The sequence below is a fragment of the Mesoplodon mirus genome (assembly GCF_964341445.2).
Source record: "Mesoplodon mirus genome assembly, chromosome: 3".
Lineage (NCBI taxonomy): Eukaryota > Metazoa > Chordata > Mammalia > Artiodactyla > Ziphiidae > Mesoplodon > Mesoplodon mirus.
In genome coordinates this window covers 55721165-55739394 of record NC_138978.1, presented here as the reverse complement: position 1 = coordinate 55739394, position 18230 = coordinate 55721165, and the positions used below count along the sequence as shown (strand labels likewise).

Below are 18230 nucleotides of genomic sequence, written 5' to 3'. Positions count from 1 at the left end.
ATGCCTTGCTCCATTCACTCCCACTCTCCATTGACAAACAACTTGGGAATCCTGTAGCCACCCAGCAGCCCAGCTTTGTGGCAGAGCCAGGACGATTCAGCTGCTGGATTTTAATAGATTCTGCAGCAATGCAACAGGAACCCAAAATGAGTCTGGGTAACTGAGAGTGGTTTTCACACCCAAAGACTCTAAGGCTGGCCACAGTGTACTGAGAACCCTGGCTTTTCAAAATTCCAGGGCCATGAAATCATACCCAGCCACGAAGTTTACTTAACCCTTGCAGCCAGCTCGGGTGTACAAACCACTGCTAGAAAATTAGAACCCGTCAGGCCAGAGTCACAATGGTCTGTGTGTATTTGCGGTTTTCCTCTTTCCCAGTGAAGTATTTAAGGTTTCAGAGTCACTCCACCAACTTCAAATAAAAGAGTCAGCACTTTAGAAGGATATGGGCAGAAGTAGTGGATTTTTTCGGGAGGATTTTCTGGGTGCATACCAGGAAGGATATTTGACAGCCTCAAAGCACACACTTTGAGGAAAACACTGGTGCAAAATAAACAAGAGAGGGTGCTGACAGAGAGCTATCTAAGCAGCATCAATTTAGCCACCAGTAGAGTGGGCTCGCTTTGTAGCAACTTCATGGGAAAGAGACCCATCTGAAAATGCTTCTAGAAGGCTTTGTTTGAAAATGCAGCATCATGTAAGAGCCATTTCAACAGATGGTTCCTGTCTCTTTCCTCACAGTCTTATGCTAAAACAACTTTAATGATTCTGAACCTCATCGTTAGCACTTATAAACCCCCTCCCCCAGAGCAGAGAAGACTTCTCTCTCTCTCTGGCAACGTGTCTAGTGGTCTGTATGTCGCCCTCCTTCCCCCGGAACAAAGTAATAAATAACCAGAACTACTTTCAGATGGTCCTAGCACATGGGGGAAAAGGTAGGAGGAGAATGAATATACATTTACTTTTATGCTACAGTACTCTCTTCACTGCTAAGAGAAACAGAACTCTCCTTTCTTGCCTTTCACAGAGTCTGGATGATGCAAAAAAATTAAAAGGTAGGCAGGCAGGAGGCAAGGGTAAGAGGGGAATTGGTGGGAGACTGCAGCAGGAGGCCCTGATTCCAACAGCCCCGTGCATTTGAGCAGGATGATTTCATGTCAAGCAACTTTGTCGCCTGACCCTCACCTCTGAATGTGCAAGGCTAAGCCAGCAGCTTTCTCTTGAGTTTCTCGGCCATGGCCACCCTGTAGTAACACGATTATAATCAACAAACTTAGCACAGTTATTTCAGTGAATCCTCATGAGGAAATACTGAAATAGCATCTCCCTCCTCTATTAAACTTGAAAGGAGGAAAACTAAAAACAGAAACGAACTGGAAACCTCGGGAATGTCAATATTTGTATTAGCAAATTTAAAAACTGAATTCGAAAGATCCAGAAAGAGGGAAAATTTTCAAGCTAAGGCCACCATTAGTGTGAAATTTCTGGGCCACGTATGTGGTCCCAGGTGTGACTGGGGGGACTGGGTGGGTCTGGGATAGACAGGAGGAAGTTAAGAAGAAATGTGCAGCACAGTGGAAGAAATTCTAAGACACTGAGGCCATTAGAAACATCCAGGTGAAAGGCTAAACTATTAGAAAGAGTAAAAAGATCACTTGTTGGGGGAGTGGGAAAATGAGTAGTTGGAGCACACGTGATTTGTAAGGAAGTGAGACTATCCTGTATGCCACTGTAATAGTGTAATAATATGATACTGTAGTAGACTATTCTGTATGATACTGTAAAACATTTGTCAAAACACATAGAATGTACAACACAAAGGATGAACCCTAATGTAAACTACAGACTTGAGTTAATAATAATGTATCAATATCAGCTCACCAATTATAATAAATGTACCACACTAACAAAAGATGTTAATCATAGAGGAAACTGGGGAGGAAGCGATATTGAAAGTCTATTCATTAAAAAAAATCAAACCTGAAAACAAATCCAGGAAAAAAAATTGTAATTAAGTATTTTACTTGTTTTGGTTTACCTGAAAATCGTTTAAACTTTTTTTTTTGATGCACATATTAACAATTGAAAAGTTTATCAACTCTAATAAGAAATGATAATTTAATAAAAGCACAGAATCTTTGGATTGTTTAGTTCTAGAATGCAGTTATAGGAGAGGTCATGACAAAAATGTCTACAGGCAGCTAGCTGAGTACAGTAAAGTGAAAAGAGCAAGTTTCTTAACTTTGAGCATCACCGACTCCTTCATCTATAAAAAGGGACAATAACAGCAACCATGGGAGGACTGAATGGTGCCTAGCACAATGCCTGGTACTTGGTGTATGCTTGATAAATGCTGGCTACTGTAATTTTTCATACGTTACATTATGCTCCTACCAGGGCTAACATTATGCATTTAATCAACTTACATGCCAGTTAGCTTATTTCTATCTCAAGGTTACAGAATGCACCCCAGCCCCACTCATCTGGAACAAGTGTCCACTGCACCTCTAGAATGGATGCTCAGCTCTTCTAATGTGGGGAGGTGGGCAGCGCTGTAAGGAATGGTTAAGGATTTTGACTCCATCATGTGGTCTGAGTGTTACATCTTTCAGAAAGGTGTGTGGGTGAGGAAACATGAGCTGGGGGACCCTTCCCTCATCAGACAAGGCAATCTTGAGACACAGACCCTGAACAAACCTGGATTAAAGATCTGCAGGAGGGGGCTCCCCTGGTGGCGCAGTGGTTGAGTCCGTCTGCCGATGCAGGGGACGTGGGTTCGTGCCCCGGTCCGGGAAGATCCCACATGCTGCGGAGCGGCTGGGCCCGTGAGCCGCGTCCGGAGCCTGTGCTCCGTGGCGGGAGGGGCCCCAACAGTGAGAGGCCCGCGTAAAAAAAAAAAAAAAAAAAAGATCTGCAGGAGAGAGGGGGCTCTGGATGGCGGTTTGGCCAGAAGCCATGGTTTAGCTGACACAGCCCAGTCCCACTCTTGCCAAACAGTTTCAGTCATGAGGGCATGTGTGAGTGAGTCCTAGAGCAATTACACAGCAGTGTACAGAATCGAAAAGCATTCAAGAGCCGAAGGATGCTCACTACGCCAGGCCGCAGCAACACAGCCCTCTAAACAGGGACAGGAAACAAACCAGGTCCCAAGGCAATCTTCTCTCCAGCTCGCTGGTTGGTACTCTAAGCACACTTCATCATATGGCAGCAACTTCGCCATTCCAAATCATAACTTGCTGCTCATAATGCTTCATTCTTTAGGGTTCTGACCCCCTACACCAGAACATCCCAGCATTAACTAAGGGTTCCTGACTGTAGAATTCTAACACCCATGGTTACCTTCCTGCTGTTTTCCCTGTCTAGTCTCAGGTTGTAGATTTCTTCAAGATCCTCTGGGCTAGTCTAAGAGTACAGATTCTAGTGCTACACAGACTTAGCTTAACCTTTTACCCACTTGTTTGACTTTGGAAAAACGACTTAACTAGACCCTCGATTTAACTCATTTGTAAAAATGAGAGTAATTTCTTAAGCTCACATGTTTATCGCAAGGATTAATTTTATGTAACATACGTGAAAACCTAGCACAGTGCTTGGTGGATAGACTCTCCCTCCACCCTCAGATCCCCTGCCCACACCTTGTATCCCACTTTCTGGATTTTTAAGAAATAAGAACAGACAGAACCTGAGCCTGTGAGATCAGGATGGCTTGGCTTGCTTGACCTGACATCTTGTCATGAGATTGACTTGCTTCCTTGGTCAAGCTTGCAAGACTGTAATACAGTGAATGGAGGGTATGAACTTGAAATAAAAATATTTATTTTTACTCCACCTCATTCCACAAAGAAGTTGATGCAGCCTGAAACCAATTTCAACAATGTAAATTTCATCCACCAGTGGTATTTTGAAGTTGAAGGGGGATAGAAAATAAAATTTTAATATTTAGTATATTTTTCCTTGGTATTGGGACCTAGAACACCATAGTCATTGTAGATACGCTTTTTTTTAATGTTAGCCAGAAACTTTTATTTTAATCCATTAAGCACAATAGGCACAATGCCTAAGGCCTATGATCTTTTCAAGGCCTGCAGAGTTGTCTGAAGCGTGATGAAAATTATTATTATTAGTTTTTTGAAGTATAATTGATGTATGACATTATGTTAGTTTCAGGGGTAATATAGGTATGGTTTTAAATAAAAACAAAGAGATGTTTCTGTGGGAAGGCAACAGTGTGTGGGGGGGGGGTGGAGGGAGGGAGAGGGAGAATCCTATACTTTCTCCTTGGACTGTCTGGATTATGTCATGGCAAAAATACAATCAATGACCCTTTGATCAATGGAACAGGGTGGTGACAGGTACTCTTAATTCACTGTTGTTGGTGATTATTGACAAGCTGGTAATGATCATGCTGCACGGTGTCACTCATGCTAAGGGCATTAGCATTCTTTAAAGGTCAAAAACAAATTCTTTTAAAACTCAGAATTTCTTAGAAATCCAGGAAGCCTCAATTTTTTAAAAACAGGTTCACACTATAGACTAGGGACTATGTGAGACACTCAGGATTTCAGTTCTTTCCCTTCGTCTCACATTAAAATGATATTAATTTTTCCTGACTTAAATTCTTGGTTGTCAAACAAACTACGTGGCAAAATTCTTCCAGTGGGAGTATGAAAAGGAGATTCTGAAAGGTATTTATGTCTTTAGGAGGCCTAGGCAAAAGGTAAGCACAAACCCAAGGCAAATCTGTACCAAATCAAAGCAAAATTATACTTACTCTGTGACACTCTTACTAGCTCAGTCACACTAAAAACCCCTGATGTGACAAAACTGTCCTGGAAGCCCAAATGTCCTGGGGAAACAAAAACAAAAGAAGCGAAGTGTCATAAATAGAAGACATCTGACAAGAGAATTTCAAATATTAGTTTCATTGTGATTAAAAAATGTGAAGTCTAATTTCATATTCTGCTCTAGTTAGAGTCACGTAGGAGGGTATAGTCATTTAGTTACATAGATGGTTTTTTGGTTTGAATCTTTGAATCTGGAGGTTATGGAAAGCTACGACACAACAACTGGGTGATTTTTGAAATGGTTAAAAAAAAAAGTTCAACAGGAAATCTGAAACAAAAGACGATTTAAAATAAATGGTTACCTTGGCTGACCTCTGAGACCTCCACAACTGGGATGAAAACAGCCTACCTAAGAATCAGCTAGGATAGCTAAATTCCCAAACAGTTTTTAAACATTGTTCTCTAAAGAAACATCTGATAGGGATTAGCTATCCATTCCTTCAAACCAAACAAGATTTAAAGATGTTCCCCCTTCATTTCTACAGGCACCATAGCGTGAATCCTTAAGAAGTCAAGACTGCAAAAGACAAGCTCCAAACCTTGAAACATAAACACAAATTCTTTTGAGCACAAATAAAACTTTATATTTGTTTTGAGACAAGGGTTTTTTGTGGAGGGGTGGGTTGAACCTTATTTTTTGAGAAAAGATAATAAATTAATTGTTCAAAATGACTTACTCTTTGATTTCTGTATCTGCTTTATTTTTGCTGGATATAATTAATTTCCTTTAAGATATCTGATATTACATCTAATTGTCAACTGCTTATTTTTATGGAATATACAGGAACATATTTATAAATGGCAAGGAATACATAATTTATGAATGTCATTTCCCTCTCTGCCTCTAAAGTTTTCTGATTCTGAGTCTCACAGGTAGAATCTAGTTGAGGGATGGATCTGTTTATAGGGCTAGTGTAATCTGCTTTAAAATTAGGGTCAAGGAAAAGTAGTTGGCTGAAGGGATTTTTTTTTAAAATAAGTGTTCTTTGAAATAAGAAACATACCTTTAAGAAATGCAATGTAAGAAATTGGACTAGTCTGAATGTACAACAAACAATCCATAAATAAGATTTATGTCATTGATAAAAGCAAGATTTTGCCCACTACTAAAAGGAAGCAAGTTTACCTGTGGCATAGTTTATGCACCAATAAATCTGTTAAATATCATGCACATAAACACATGCAAAAAAAATCACCATGTTTTGTAGAATAATAAATGGACCTACAAATTATTCTTTTTCTTTTGGTTACATTGGACTTTTGTATAAGAAAGATGTTTTGGCTGAGAATTAAAAGACAATTTTCAGTCAATTTTTATATCAAACAAACAATCTATGATATTTTAGATGAAGCAGCTCTAATTTTTAGAATATGCAATAATCATAACTTGCTTTTTTAAAATAAAATGGCACGATGTGTGGTGATGGATGTTAACTGGACTTTATTGTGGTGATCATTTTGCAATACATACAAATTGAATCATTGTGTTGTACACTTGAAACTCATAGAATGTTTATGCCAATTATATCTTAATAAAAAAAGAATCATGTATATGCACCACAATTTTTTTAAAAAGGCAAAATTCATTTGAAGAAGTGCCTAAGAAATTTCACCTCTTAAAACAACCCACACCCAGGTACGTAGTTGACTTCTACTTGGTAAGTGCCTGAGGTGTTGCCTCTTGGGTTAAAAGAACTGAGAAGTAAAAATAAATAAATAAACAAACAAATAAATAAATATCTCTAACGAAGTCTTGGCAAAACAGCATAATATCTCTTTCTACTGTGACAACGTTAACAGCACATTTATCCCATGGACTATAACAAAGGAAATCCAACCACAACATATGTTAAGTTTGAGTTAAGACCCATATAACAATAGCAAGGAAATTCAGAGCTGAGTGGGAAAATCTGGGTTGATCTCCAGCTCTTGCTCATCTCTGTCTGCGTCACTTGCTTGCGGGCTGATACTTGTTTCAGTTCCAACCTGTGAAATTCCTTATTTTAAGGATGACTTAAAATGAATTTCTGAACAGAGCGAATGTGAACGTACTTTAATCCTGCCACCGGAAAAAGCAACCAATCTATTTTGAAAACTTAGTTTAGTTTAGCATAAGGACTTGGGAGGGGGAAACCTGAGTGTTCATCCATTCAAACCATCATCCTCTCTTGATTGTTCCTTTTCTTTTGTCCACCTCTTAAATATTGGTGTTCTCCAGCATTTGTACTCATCTCTCCTTACATATATATTCCCTATGTTATTTTCTTTAGTTCCATGATATCAGCTACCAGGCTTGACTGTGATATTTGTGAAACTAGAAAAATGTTTGCTTGCTTCACCACTGTATTTAATACTTGGGACACAGCAGTTAGTAAGTGCATATTTGTTGAATCAGTGCATGAATGAATCTATAGGTCAATGACTCTCAAATCCTTATCGTTTGCCAAGATCTCTCTCCTGGGCTCCAAACCCATAAATCAAAATGTTTATTAGATATTTCTATCCAGATAGCTCACGGGTATCCTCAGACCCAACATGTCCAAAGCCGAGTTCCTTTTCTTCTCTCCAAAAACCTGTTCTTATTCTTTTGAATTCCCTACTTCAATGAACCGTCCACTGTTCATCTCATTTTCTGTGTTTGGTGTCATCCCTGAATCTTGCCTCTTACAAATACCCATGTCCAACGAATCTCCACTGATTCCATTTCATACTGTTTCTTCACTCCATGTACATCTCCATCTCTCCCTTCCAACTGTGGCCCTGGCTCTTCCTACTTCTCACCAGCATGATGGGAAACAAATAAGAAAAGCTTTAGAAACAGTGGTCAGGGAAGGTCTCTCTTAAGAGCTGACATCTGAAAGATACTAAGGAGGCAGCCCAGAAAAGAAGGAGGAAGAGCTCTTAAGACAGAGGGACTGGCATGTTCAAAGGCCCTGAGGTAGAAAAGAACAAGGTGTTGAGGAATCTGAGATAAACGCAATGTGTTCAGAGCTCACTGTCCTGTCAGAAATCTTGCAAGAGCCCCACAGAGTGTTCAGGGTTTAGTACAAACTCCTTCATGTGGCGTAAGACCTCCACACCCCCTCTGTTTCCCTCTTCAGGCTCATTTTCTATCTCTGTCTTTCTCTTCCAGCCCTACCTCTTGGCCTGAGGGAATACATGCTCCTCCCTGAAATGCCTTGTCCTTCATACCCTTTGTTTGTCCACCTCCTACTTGTCCTTTAAATCTCAGCTTTGTTGTCATCTCTATCAAAAACCTTCTCTGGTTACCCCCACTGCTGGCGAAGACTTCTTTTCTCTTTTCTCAATATTCTCCTGGTGTACTAAGCTCTAACCTAGGACTTAGCACACTGAATTGTAACTTTGTCTTTTTCTCACATTAGACTGTGAGCCCTCTGCGGGGAGAGAGAGCATCTTCCGCGTCTCCAGCCCTTCAGGTCCTAACGCAGTGTCTGGTATGCAGTACGCACTCCAGACATGCCTCTGAATGAACGCAACTCAAATTGGGTTCAATATGCTTTCTTTCCTTTTTTATAAAAACGTTAACAGAACTTCTTATTTCTGTCTCTTTCTCTCTCTCACCTCTGGCAATGAAATCAAGCCAACGTGCACCTAAAAACTATTAAAATGAACTATCCAAATAGTTCCTCCCAACTAAACAGGACAAGGACAGGATGGGCAATCCACTTAGACAAAGCTTCCAATTGAGATGGTGCTATCAGTTTCCCTGATGAGAAATGTCTGGGGTTGTCCTATTGTTGTGATTATGGTTAATATTTTTGGGAGACCAAATAAAAACAGAGATAAAGGGCAGCATTAAATAATGGACACAAGGGGCTAAAAAACATCTAGTCCCACACTAAAGCTAGGATTTTGTGTCACCCTGAAAGTCACTGCAAAAATAACAATTGGATCCTCCTTCCCCTTCCAGCAACCTGCCTCCTAAAGCCATTTTATTTTTATTTTATTTTATTTATTTATTTATTTTTGCGGTATGCAGGCCTCTCACTGTTGTGGCCTCTCCCGTTGGGGAGCACAGGCTCCGGATGCGCAGGCTCAGCAGCCATGGCTCACGGGCCCAGCCGCTCCACGGCATGTGGGATCTTCCCAGACTGGGACACGAACCTGTGTCCCCTGGATTGGCAGGCGGACTCTCAACCACTGCACCACCAGGGAAGCCCCTAAGGCCATTTTAATAGAATATATGTAATTTAGAAGATGAAATATATGTCAATGTACAATAACCAGAAAAATAACAATAAAGAGTAGAATTACTTCACAAATTCTGAAGCAACCATCCCTTTACAGTATCATGAGGTTATCAGATTGCCTTGACTACTTCATGTTTATAATATGTCCCCAAGGAAAGGCCAGTGTAAACACTCCAGGTAACTTTAAATGACTATGAAACTGGTTTTGTTCCTTCACCAATTACTTGGAAACCCAGTGATGAACTCTAGAAGAAGATAGCAACGAGAAATGAAACCTGAGAAATGATGGAAAAAATGACACAGCTAGCATAATTACTAAGCAAACCTGAGCAGATTAGTATTTCCTTCTTACTAACACAAACCAAGTCACAAAAATGACTTTCAGGGAAATAACACCAATCTTGGTGTTCTACTTTATTGCAAGATGAGAGAAAAACAGAAAAGACAATAAAAAGGCAAATTCAAGTACGTTATTCAGAATTCAGATGTTAGCATTAAAAGATCTTCAAATAGAAAGCTGATTAAACGTTCCCAAAAGGTCCCAAGATTTATGTTTTGAACAGGGCCTCTCAGAAATGACTGCAAAACATATACTTCCGTTAAGTGTGTCTTAGGTGAAAAGCCAGACTGCACACTGATCTGACTCTCTCCAATTCTGAACTACTGTTCAGGAGCAATTGTATAGGACATTGAAATAAGGAGCAGATTCTTTCTCATTTTAGATAAAATGGCTAAAATAGTTCCCTCACTGAAGTCTTGTTCAATGAATTTCCAATTAGAGTACAGGTTTCAATACCTGGAGTCAGTCATACCCACAGCGGGGAGAGATTAGGCTTTCTAGAGAGGCAGAAATATAAAAAGCTAAGTTCTGTTATGGGTGGTTAGGAGAAGCATCTCTCTTTACCTTGATGATATCAGCAGTTATTATGGAAAATGCCATTATATGGGAACCAAATCGTATCTCATGAAGGGACTGCACATCTATCTACCTCTTAAAGGAAAAAAGTTCGATTTGCAGAGACACAGGTAACCTTGCAGAACCTTCAGAGGTTGGGGAAGGAAGAGACAAACCATCTGGAGGGCTGGTCTTTAAAGAAAGTTGAAATGTCCATGAAACAGAGGTAATGTATCTGAGGAGGAAAGTTTATACATGAGGTGGTATGTTTGTTTGTCCTGTTGGAAGAGCAAAGGCCCTCAGCTCTAAATTATCAAACCTCATCTGGCCAGTAGATGTAGGCCAACTGCAATACACAGGTCATTTCACCACAAAGAATGTACAGCCCGCCTTCCGTATAGGGGGTGCAGAACCTGTGGATACTGAGGGCCAACTGTGCCATTTTACACAAGGAACTTGAGCATCTGAGCATTCTGGTATCCATGGAGGTCCTGGAACCAACATCCACGCATATGGATGCGTGGGGACGAGTGTATCCCTAGTCTATTCTCCCACGGTAAACATGGTCCCGTCACTAGTAAGCCAGGCCAATGTCTGGGACTTTTCATGCTTGGGTCTGGGCTCCTCAAAGAGAAAAGAGCTCCTTCATGGTCAGGCCATCTACAATTCCATAAGTACTTGGGACTGTCTGTGACATGAAGACCCTGAGCTAAATCCCGAAGACACGGCTCTCACAGAACTCACAGAATTCTCCTACTCCTAAAGAAAAGGTGACCTCATCAACTGTTCCTCCCTGGAATTTTCATTCCTCCTTCGGTGAATTCCCCATTGGCTTATGAGCCGTGTGAGGGGAGGGAACGTGGCTCCTTCCTCTTCCCCGTTCCCCCAGTTCAGTCCATACTTAGCAGCTGTGCTCGGTCAATACTGTTGAGTAGAGCTTCAGCTTGACTTGCCTTCTGTCATAGGCTCTTTCTCTTTATTTGACAGTGATTTGTTTTCCTGTTGCCCTTCAGCACTCCTGCAACAAACCAGGTAAGAGCAGGCTGTGTCTCCTGATCTGACAATGCCCACAGGGCCCAGCACAATCTCTGGTTCTAGGTGTGTAATGAATATTGATTCAGTGATTCAGATGAGCGCCTTGAGATACCCTTACTTAGTAGCCCTCTAAAGCACAATGTAAATTATTTTAGCTTACGTCCAGTCACATTTTCCTTCTCTACTTGTATTTTGGAATATCTTAGAAAACAGGTTGTTTTTTTTTTTTTAAGGTGGGGTGGAGGTATATTTCTACCGATCCATTAAGCCCGAATTTTAAAATTTTGGTCTGCAGACAAAGACAGAGCCCATGGGATGGGAAAGCAATAAGACAGAGGAAGCTGGGACCCTGAATGACGGTGTGAAGTGGAACCCCCCCCCTGCCAACTTAGCCTGTCATCTGGAACAATTACAAAAAGAAAAGTAGATTTTAATGTACTTTAACCACCTTATTTTTTTGGTCTCTGTTATAGCAGCCTAGTACTTAACTTAACCAACATAAGTGCCAGTCTTTCCCTTTAGAATTGAAAGTGCCACAAATTAGCAGCCCAAGGGCCAATTTCAGTCTGCAAACACATTTTGCTTGGCTAGCAGAGTACTAATTTTTTTTTTTTGCATACAAAAGTTTTTAAACTGAGCGTGAGCTTACAAATATACCACACTCCCCAATACTCTTTATTGTATTTTATTTATTTAAATGTTCTGTAAGGCCCTTATAGGCAAAGAAATTTGTGATGCTGGCTAGGTATCTTCTCTCCACTTCAATCTACTAGCACAATAGGGAGAGAACGCATGGATGGTTGGTGTGTTTTGTCTGATAATAAAGCCATCAGTATTTCATGATTTCTTTGAGAATTAAGTTTAGATTTCTTAGCTAGGTATTTAAAGCCCTTCAAAATCTGGCCTCTAATACACCTTCTCAGCATTTCAGGTAGTAGTTCCAATACCACCCAAATACATACTCTCTGTGTTGCAGCCAAGATGTCCCACCTGCTCTTCTCCAAATACTGATATGTTCCATCCTCCATATCAGGGTTCATATCAGCACTTCCCAAACCGTGCTAGGTAGAATAGTCCCCCAAAATGCTCTACCACAAACGAATTAAAAACAAAGACACAAATACATATTAAATAAAGATTTCCATAGTAAAATAAGTTCAGAAAACATTATCACACCCACCCTTGGAGAATGATGAGGAAAAATTACATATTAAAGCCTCTGAAAGTTCCTGCAATAAACAAACTTTCTTAATACCATTTAACTCACGATTTCCTAAATAATTTGACAAGGATACCATTTGTTCTTGGCAAATGTTGTTCTGTTAATACACTATTCTGCTCCTTTTCCTATTTTCCCCATTTGGTTTATGTACCAATGTGCCAAGGGGAAAGCAGAATCTGAACTCTCTAAGCTAATTAACACATTTAAGGCAAGGCTCAAGGATATTCCACGTCTTAACTTGCAATCACTTTAAAATTAGGGAAATGGATCAAGCTGGTAACAGGTATTATAAAGTTAAGCTACCTAGCTGAAAAATTTTTCCATAGAACAACTCTAGGTAGCATTAATTTTCATCAAGACCGTAGCTTTCATTTATTCAGTATTTACTACGTGTTTGGCACTCTGCTAAGCACTTTAGTCATATTAGCTCTAATTCTTCCTGCAACTCTGTGTAGTTGGCAATATTCTGATTTTACAGAAAAGGAAGCTTAAGCTCAATGAAGTTGACTTGCCTAAGGTCACACAGCTAGTGGCAGAATTAGGATTAGAACACAGGTTTAGTTATCTTTATATAATGAATTTTATTGCATTTTAATCCAACAAATATAATGCTAGAGACTTGATTATCCAATCTAGCCCAGAGGCCTTATCACATCTTTTTACCAATTCCTGCAGTTAAGAAGGGAAGAGTAGTATTTCATTAAATTAAATTTCATGGTTCGACTTTACATAAAGAGGGTTTATGAATTTGAGTTACAAGTGATTAAGCATTTAATTAAAGGACTATGTCTAATAGATATCAAAATGCCTAAATAAAAAGTGAAAAAAGATTTTTACCTATTTGTATGTTTAGAAATACTGGATGCATGACATCACAGAATGAACTGGAAATGAAGGGATCTTAAAGATCATCTAGTAATGGAGTAATCATTGTGTCATAAAGAATTTTAGACTAATGAAATCATGAAGTTTGATTTTTAAAAAATAATTCATTAATATGTTTGCCTTCCTATAACTTCACCTCATTAGCCCCTGGAACAGGCAGAATAAATGTAATCTCCCTTACATTTTGCTACCCTTCAAATATATGAAGACAGTCCCTCAGCCCCAGTCTCTCCCCCAGGCTAAATATTCTTCCTTTCATTCTTCTGTCATGTCAGCAAATTAATTTCCCCGTTGCCCCTAAACATTTAGAATTATACATATATTATACCTATAATAAGCAGAAATAGATATTTTGCAAGTGGACCCAACTACAAATTAGCTTTGTACAAGAACAGAGAAACACTTGCTTTAGGGAATTATTTTTCAAAGCACCGTAAAAAAAAAAAAAAAAAAATTTAAAGAAAGAAAATTTTGCTTCATGTTAGAAAAAGTAAGTTCCAGTATATTAGCACAATAAGATTAGTATTTTATAAATATTTGAAAATTAATGTTGTTATTTTTTAATGTATCATAAACTTAAAAGTATTTCTTAATTAACCTGGTTTTGAACTAAAAGGGGTTTTTAAGCAACCTTATTGTTTCTATGTTCTGAATTAAATTTTTCTCTAAACTTGGACAGTAACAACTGTTAATCTGCAAACAGATCAAGCTATTAGTAATAGCTTCAGTTTCTGCTTATAAACTCTTACATATACTAGAGAAAAAAAAATAAGGAAATGCATTCTCTGGGTACATCAGAAACTGATTATCTTAAATGAAACAGACATGAAACTGTATCACCTGAGGGCTACCCTGGTTTATGGATGTAAAACAGAAAACAAAAAAATTAATGCCCATCATTCTGTTCTTCCTTTTTAGGTTTAATTCACATTGCTGTGAAAACATTCACAGAGAGCCCTGCTTGCTAAACCACCTGAGGACACATGCAATGACAAGGAAAGAAAATGACCAGGGGCCATGTGCTAATTTTAAGACACTTAACACTGATTTTGGTTCACCAAGCATGGAAAGAAAAATCATTGATGAACTTAAGCAATATATTTTAAAAGAATTCTTGCAATGACTTGTCCAAGACTACAAAAAGAAAAAAAAAATTACAAATAGGTAGGTGCCATTTTCTAAATATATAATAAAATTACTTAATGTTGAGAACCACAAAATACAAAGAGCTTCCATCCTTTTTAAAGTCATTTTTTTTGTGCAATTCCTACTCACCCAGCAATTACTTAGCTACTGATGCCATAATTCACAGCATTTATTAAATTATAGGATCTATATTATACATTTCTGCAGATACCACGCCATGCCACAAATTGTGCAGGCCACTAGACTTTGAAGTTCGCTGGCTCAGCACAAACACAAAGTATTTTAGAAGTAGCAGAAAATTCTTTGTGAAATATAACAGAATGAATTAGACTGTTCAGGCCATGTCGTGTTAGCACAATGGGGGAACACTTTTAAGACTTTAAAGTCATGTAATACAATTCTAGCCTGGATTTTTCTTGTTAGAAAAAGTAGAATGGGAGTGATTGGAAGAGAAAAGGGCCAATATTTGACAACAGAAATCAGCATAACCTTTTAACTGCAGCAGCCATGGGTGACTGCCCTTTGACCTTGAAAGATTATGTGGGATTTCAATGACAACAGCTGGAAGTGAGCATGTGTGAATGGAGAACACAGATCTGAGGCCTGGTACAAAAGGCTGCACAATCTCTGCCCAGATCAGAGTGCTGATTAGAAATTGTTTCCTGGTCCTGGCTTAATAGAGTGTGATAATGAAAGTTTTTTTTTTTTTAATTCTTCCAGCAAGAAATCATTGGTAGATTTCTTCCATACCTACTCTCCCCCTTCAGCCCCTCAAATCTTCTGGGCTTGCATTTATAACATCCCCATCTTTCTTAAGGACATAGTTAAAAACAAAACTTTGTTTCACAAGCTACCTCTCACAGACAAAATTTCTTTAAGTTCCTGACTTCTTCTCAGTTTTAAAATAACCTCTGGCATTTCACGCAGGGTATCATTATTTTTTGTTTAAGGATCTGCTGTACACACACACACACACACACACCACATGCACACACAGACACAACTTAAATGAGAGTTTGATGAAAGCAGGAACTGTATCTATCTCATCTTTTTAATTCCACCATTTATACAGTGATTAGCATATGGTGGGTCCTCACTATATGTATGACAATGGAACACAGAAATGAAGTATTTATTCTTATCCATTTATTCTTTTTATTCTTCTTGGGATATAAAGGTAGGTTCCTACACAAACATTTAATAATATCACCTTTTTCTTCAACCATTTTCACATATAAATTAGCAATTTTTTGTTACATCTTTAGGTATGTTTACCCAACAAGAATTTATGAAAAAGATGAGTTAATTACTTCCTTTCAAAGATAAGGTAACTTAACTTAGTAGATATAGAGATTTGACTGCTTGGTGAATGTGGTTATTTTGATCCATAAGACCCTCAATGAATGACATTCATTGAGCTGAAATGTACATAACCTGATGCAGGTGCAATCTCAAATTCCTATGCGGGATCCCCATACTGCTGACATTGTTCTGAAACCACCCGAATGATGCCACATGATTACTGAAAGGACACTGAGTTATGACTCATTTATGTTGTTTTGGTTTTACCATACACTCTATCTTACCTTCCATTGCTCTGGATTTTGCTAATTTCTCTAGCTCTGGATTTTGCTAATGACTCTAGTTTCTATATCAAATGAGCAACTCCTTAGCTTCAGTAGAGGGTAGCCTTTCCTTTATGCAAATAATACCCTGAGTTGGGCAAAAACCAGCCTGGCTGTGCGGTGTGAGACAAGCAGAGGCTGGTGAAATTGACTTCCAAAGCAGACATGGGTTGTCTGCCTACATCCTTCTATAGCAACTCTAGATGTTATTCCAAACAAGCCACGGGACAGATTGTTTTTCAGAACAGACCGAATCCATTTGCTGTTTCAAAATTCTATAAACAGAGTATTAAGGAATTCAATTCCCACAGCAACTATATGGGCGTTGGCTTCAGTTTTATGGGAGTTTCTGCCAAGCTCACATACTTGTAGAACTATTGGTTTAGAGTGTCCTTTGCAACCCAGAGCAGGAGGGATCATTGCTTGTGATCTCAGTTCACTTTAAGGACTGGGTCTTGCTGGTGACAGGTACACATGATAAATGTTCCAGAAGCCTGACCTAATTTCCCTTGAAGTGAGTGTTTTGCTAAGAACATTCCCTCAAAGTGTCAGCTTGCAACCAAGGATTCAAACCTGCCCGTGTCCATTCTTCTTAGCGAGTTATTACCGATGCTTTGAAAGTTCACTCAAAAGGAAGCTAATTCTGCCTCACTTATCAAGCTTCTTCGAACTTACTTTTGCATTTAAATAAGTTATATATCTAATGTAAAATAAGTAATTATCAAACATACTCAGTTTCATAGTTTTTAGTTGTTGGTGATCAGAAGAACAAAACACTCTAGGCTAAGTATAAACCAAGGTGAACTTGCAATGTGTCTTTTCTCTTGTAAAGGGATCAATATGGCAACATGTTCATTCATCTTGTCTTTCAAAAATTATATTTGCAAGGTATTATTTGCATATCATATAGTAGTAGGGAAAATATTACAGAAATCAGAATCCCAAATGTCCTAAGCCTCAGTTTCCGTAGCTGTAAAATGGCACTAACGGTTGCACCTACTTTAAAATTGCTGCTAGGAATAATGAGATAATGTATTTAAAATATTTGGCCAAGAACCTAGAACACAGAATGTGTTCCAAAAATGATAGCTATTATTATAATAATAAATCTATTCTTTATATCTTAGATGTTGATCAGATAGAAAAATTTTTAAAGAAACAGGTAGGAATAACTATGTTCTTTTGATGTGGAAGAGTAAATAATGTAATATCCATATAAAAGTTGTGTATACAAATAAAAATGATGATATAATTTTATTTATAATGAATTTTTGAGTGGAAATGAAATTATTTTCTAAAGCAAGCAGCAAAAAACTTATTAAAAACAAATCCTCTAGTATTTCTCACGTTTTTCTAAAGTGAGATAAAAGCAGTACTTAGTCTCCCAATTGTTCTAAATAAACTGAGTGCAAATTTTAGGAATCTGATTCCTATATTTATTTATAAATATATTTATTCAGAGTATTTGTAAAAATATAACTATTTATAATTCCTAAAATAATTTTAAATATAGATTTATTCTTTCAATGCACCTTAACTATCTACATGGGCCGAGCATTATCCTAGGTATGGGGATACAAATTTTGGTTTCATATCTTGGGGGTGATAACTATAGAGACTCAACCAACAAATGGACCGTAGGTCAATTTTTTTCCAGTAGATCAAGTTTTACCTAATTTTTCAATAAACAATATTTAGGAGTATTTAGGGAAAGAATGAAAAATGGCACACTTATTTTGCCAGTTACATTTTATTTATTTAAAGAATTTTCGTTTGCTAAAAATTCTTATTGGTAACTAAATGCAAGCTGCACGTTCTAGAAAACAGGTATTTAAAAATTTAATTTTGTTTTTCAGTATTTTTCAGATGAAAACTATTTAAACTTTTTTAAACATTAAAATCCTTCGGATAGCATAAAAATGCCTACAAAATAAGCAATATTAACATCGAATGTAGAAATACCTTTTTGAAATGAACTACCCTCAATCCAGGGCCTCCATACTTCAGATCCTTACTTCAACATAGACAGAGAGCCATCAGAAAGCATCACTAGAGGAAGGGTCTTAATTCCTTATAGCTTTAAATCAATGCTAAAAGAATCTGTCCTTTTAGGCAGAAGAATGATGAACATGTTTCCCTTTACTGACCTTGATCACTGAAGCCCTTCATGATGCAGGCCATTTTCTTGATTTTAGGGAAAACAGAACCTTTGTATGACTTGCAGAGTAACCAGGTACGTCTTAGACCTGGCTTTAGCTAAGCCAGAGCACTGAGTTCTTCTTCGAATTTCTGCAGTGTTTCTCCTCAGGGTTATCAGCATTTTGAGAGGGATTCCTTCCAATGTCCAGAACTACCTTGTACACTGTG

The 18230-nt window shown here is 38.2% G+C and overlaps 1 protein-coding gene across 4 annotated transcripts in view; it reads right to left on the bottom strand.

The window, feature by feature from the left end:
* The window catches only part of NFIA (nuclear factor I A), a gene marked incomplete at its 3' end in the record, with an annotated part of 384610 nt that overhangs the window by 143402 nt on the left and 222978 nt on the right, over window positions 1-18230 (bottom strand). For all 4 annotated transcript variants that reach the window (XM_082613084.1, XM_082613086.1, XM_082613085.1 and 1 more), the window contains exon 4: window positions 4772-4846. In XM_082613084.1, the coding sequence (XP_082469210.1) occupies window positions 4772-4846 (75 nt within the window). The remainder of the gene's footprint in view (window positions 1-4771; window positions 4847-18230) is intronic.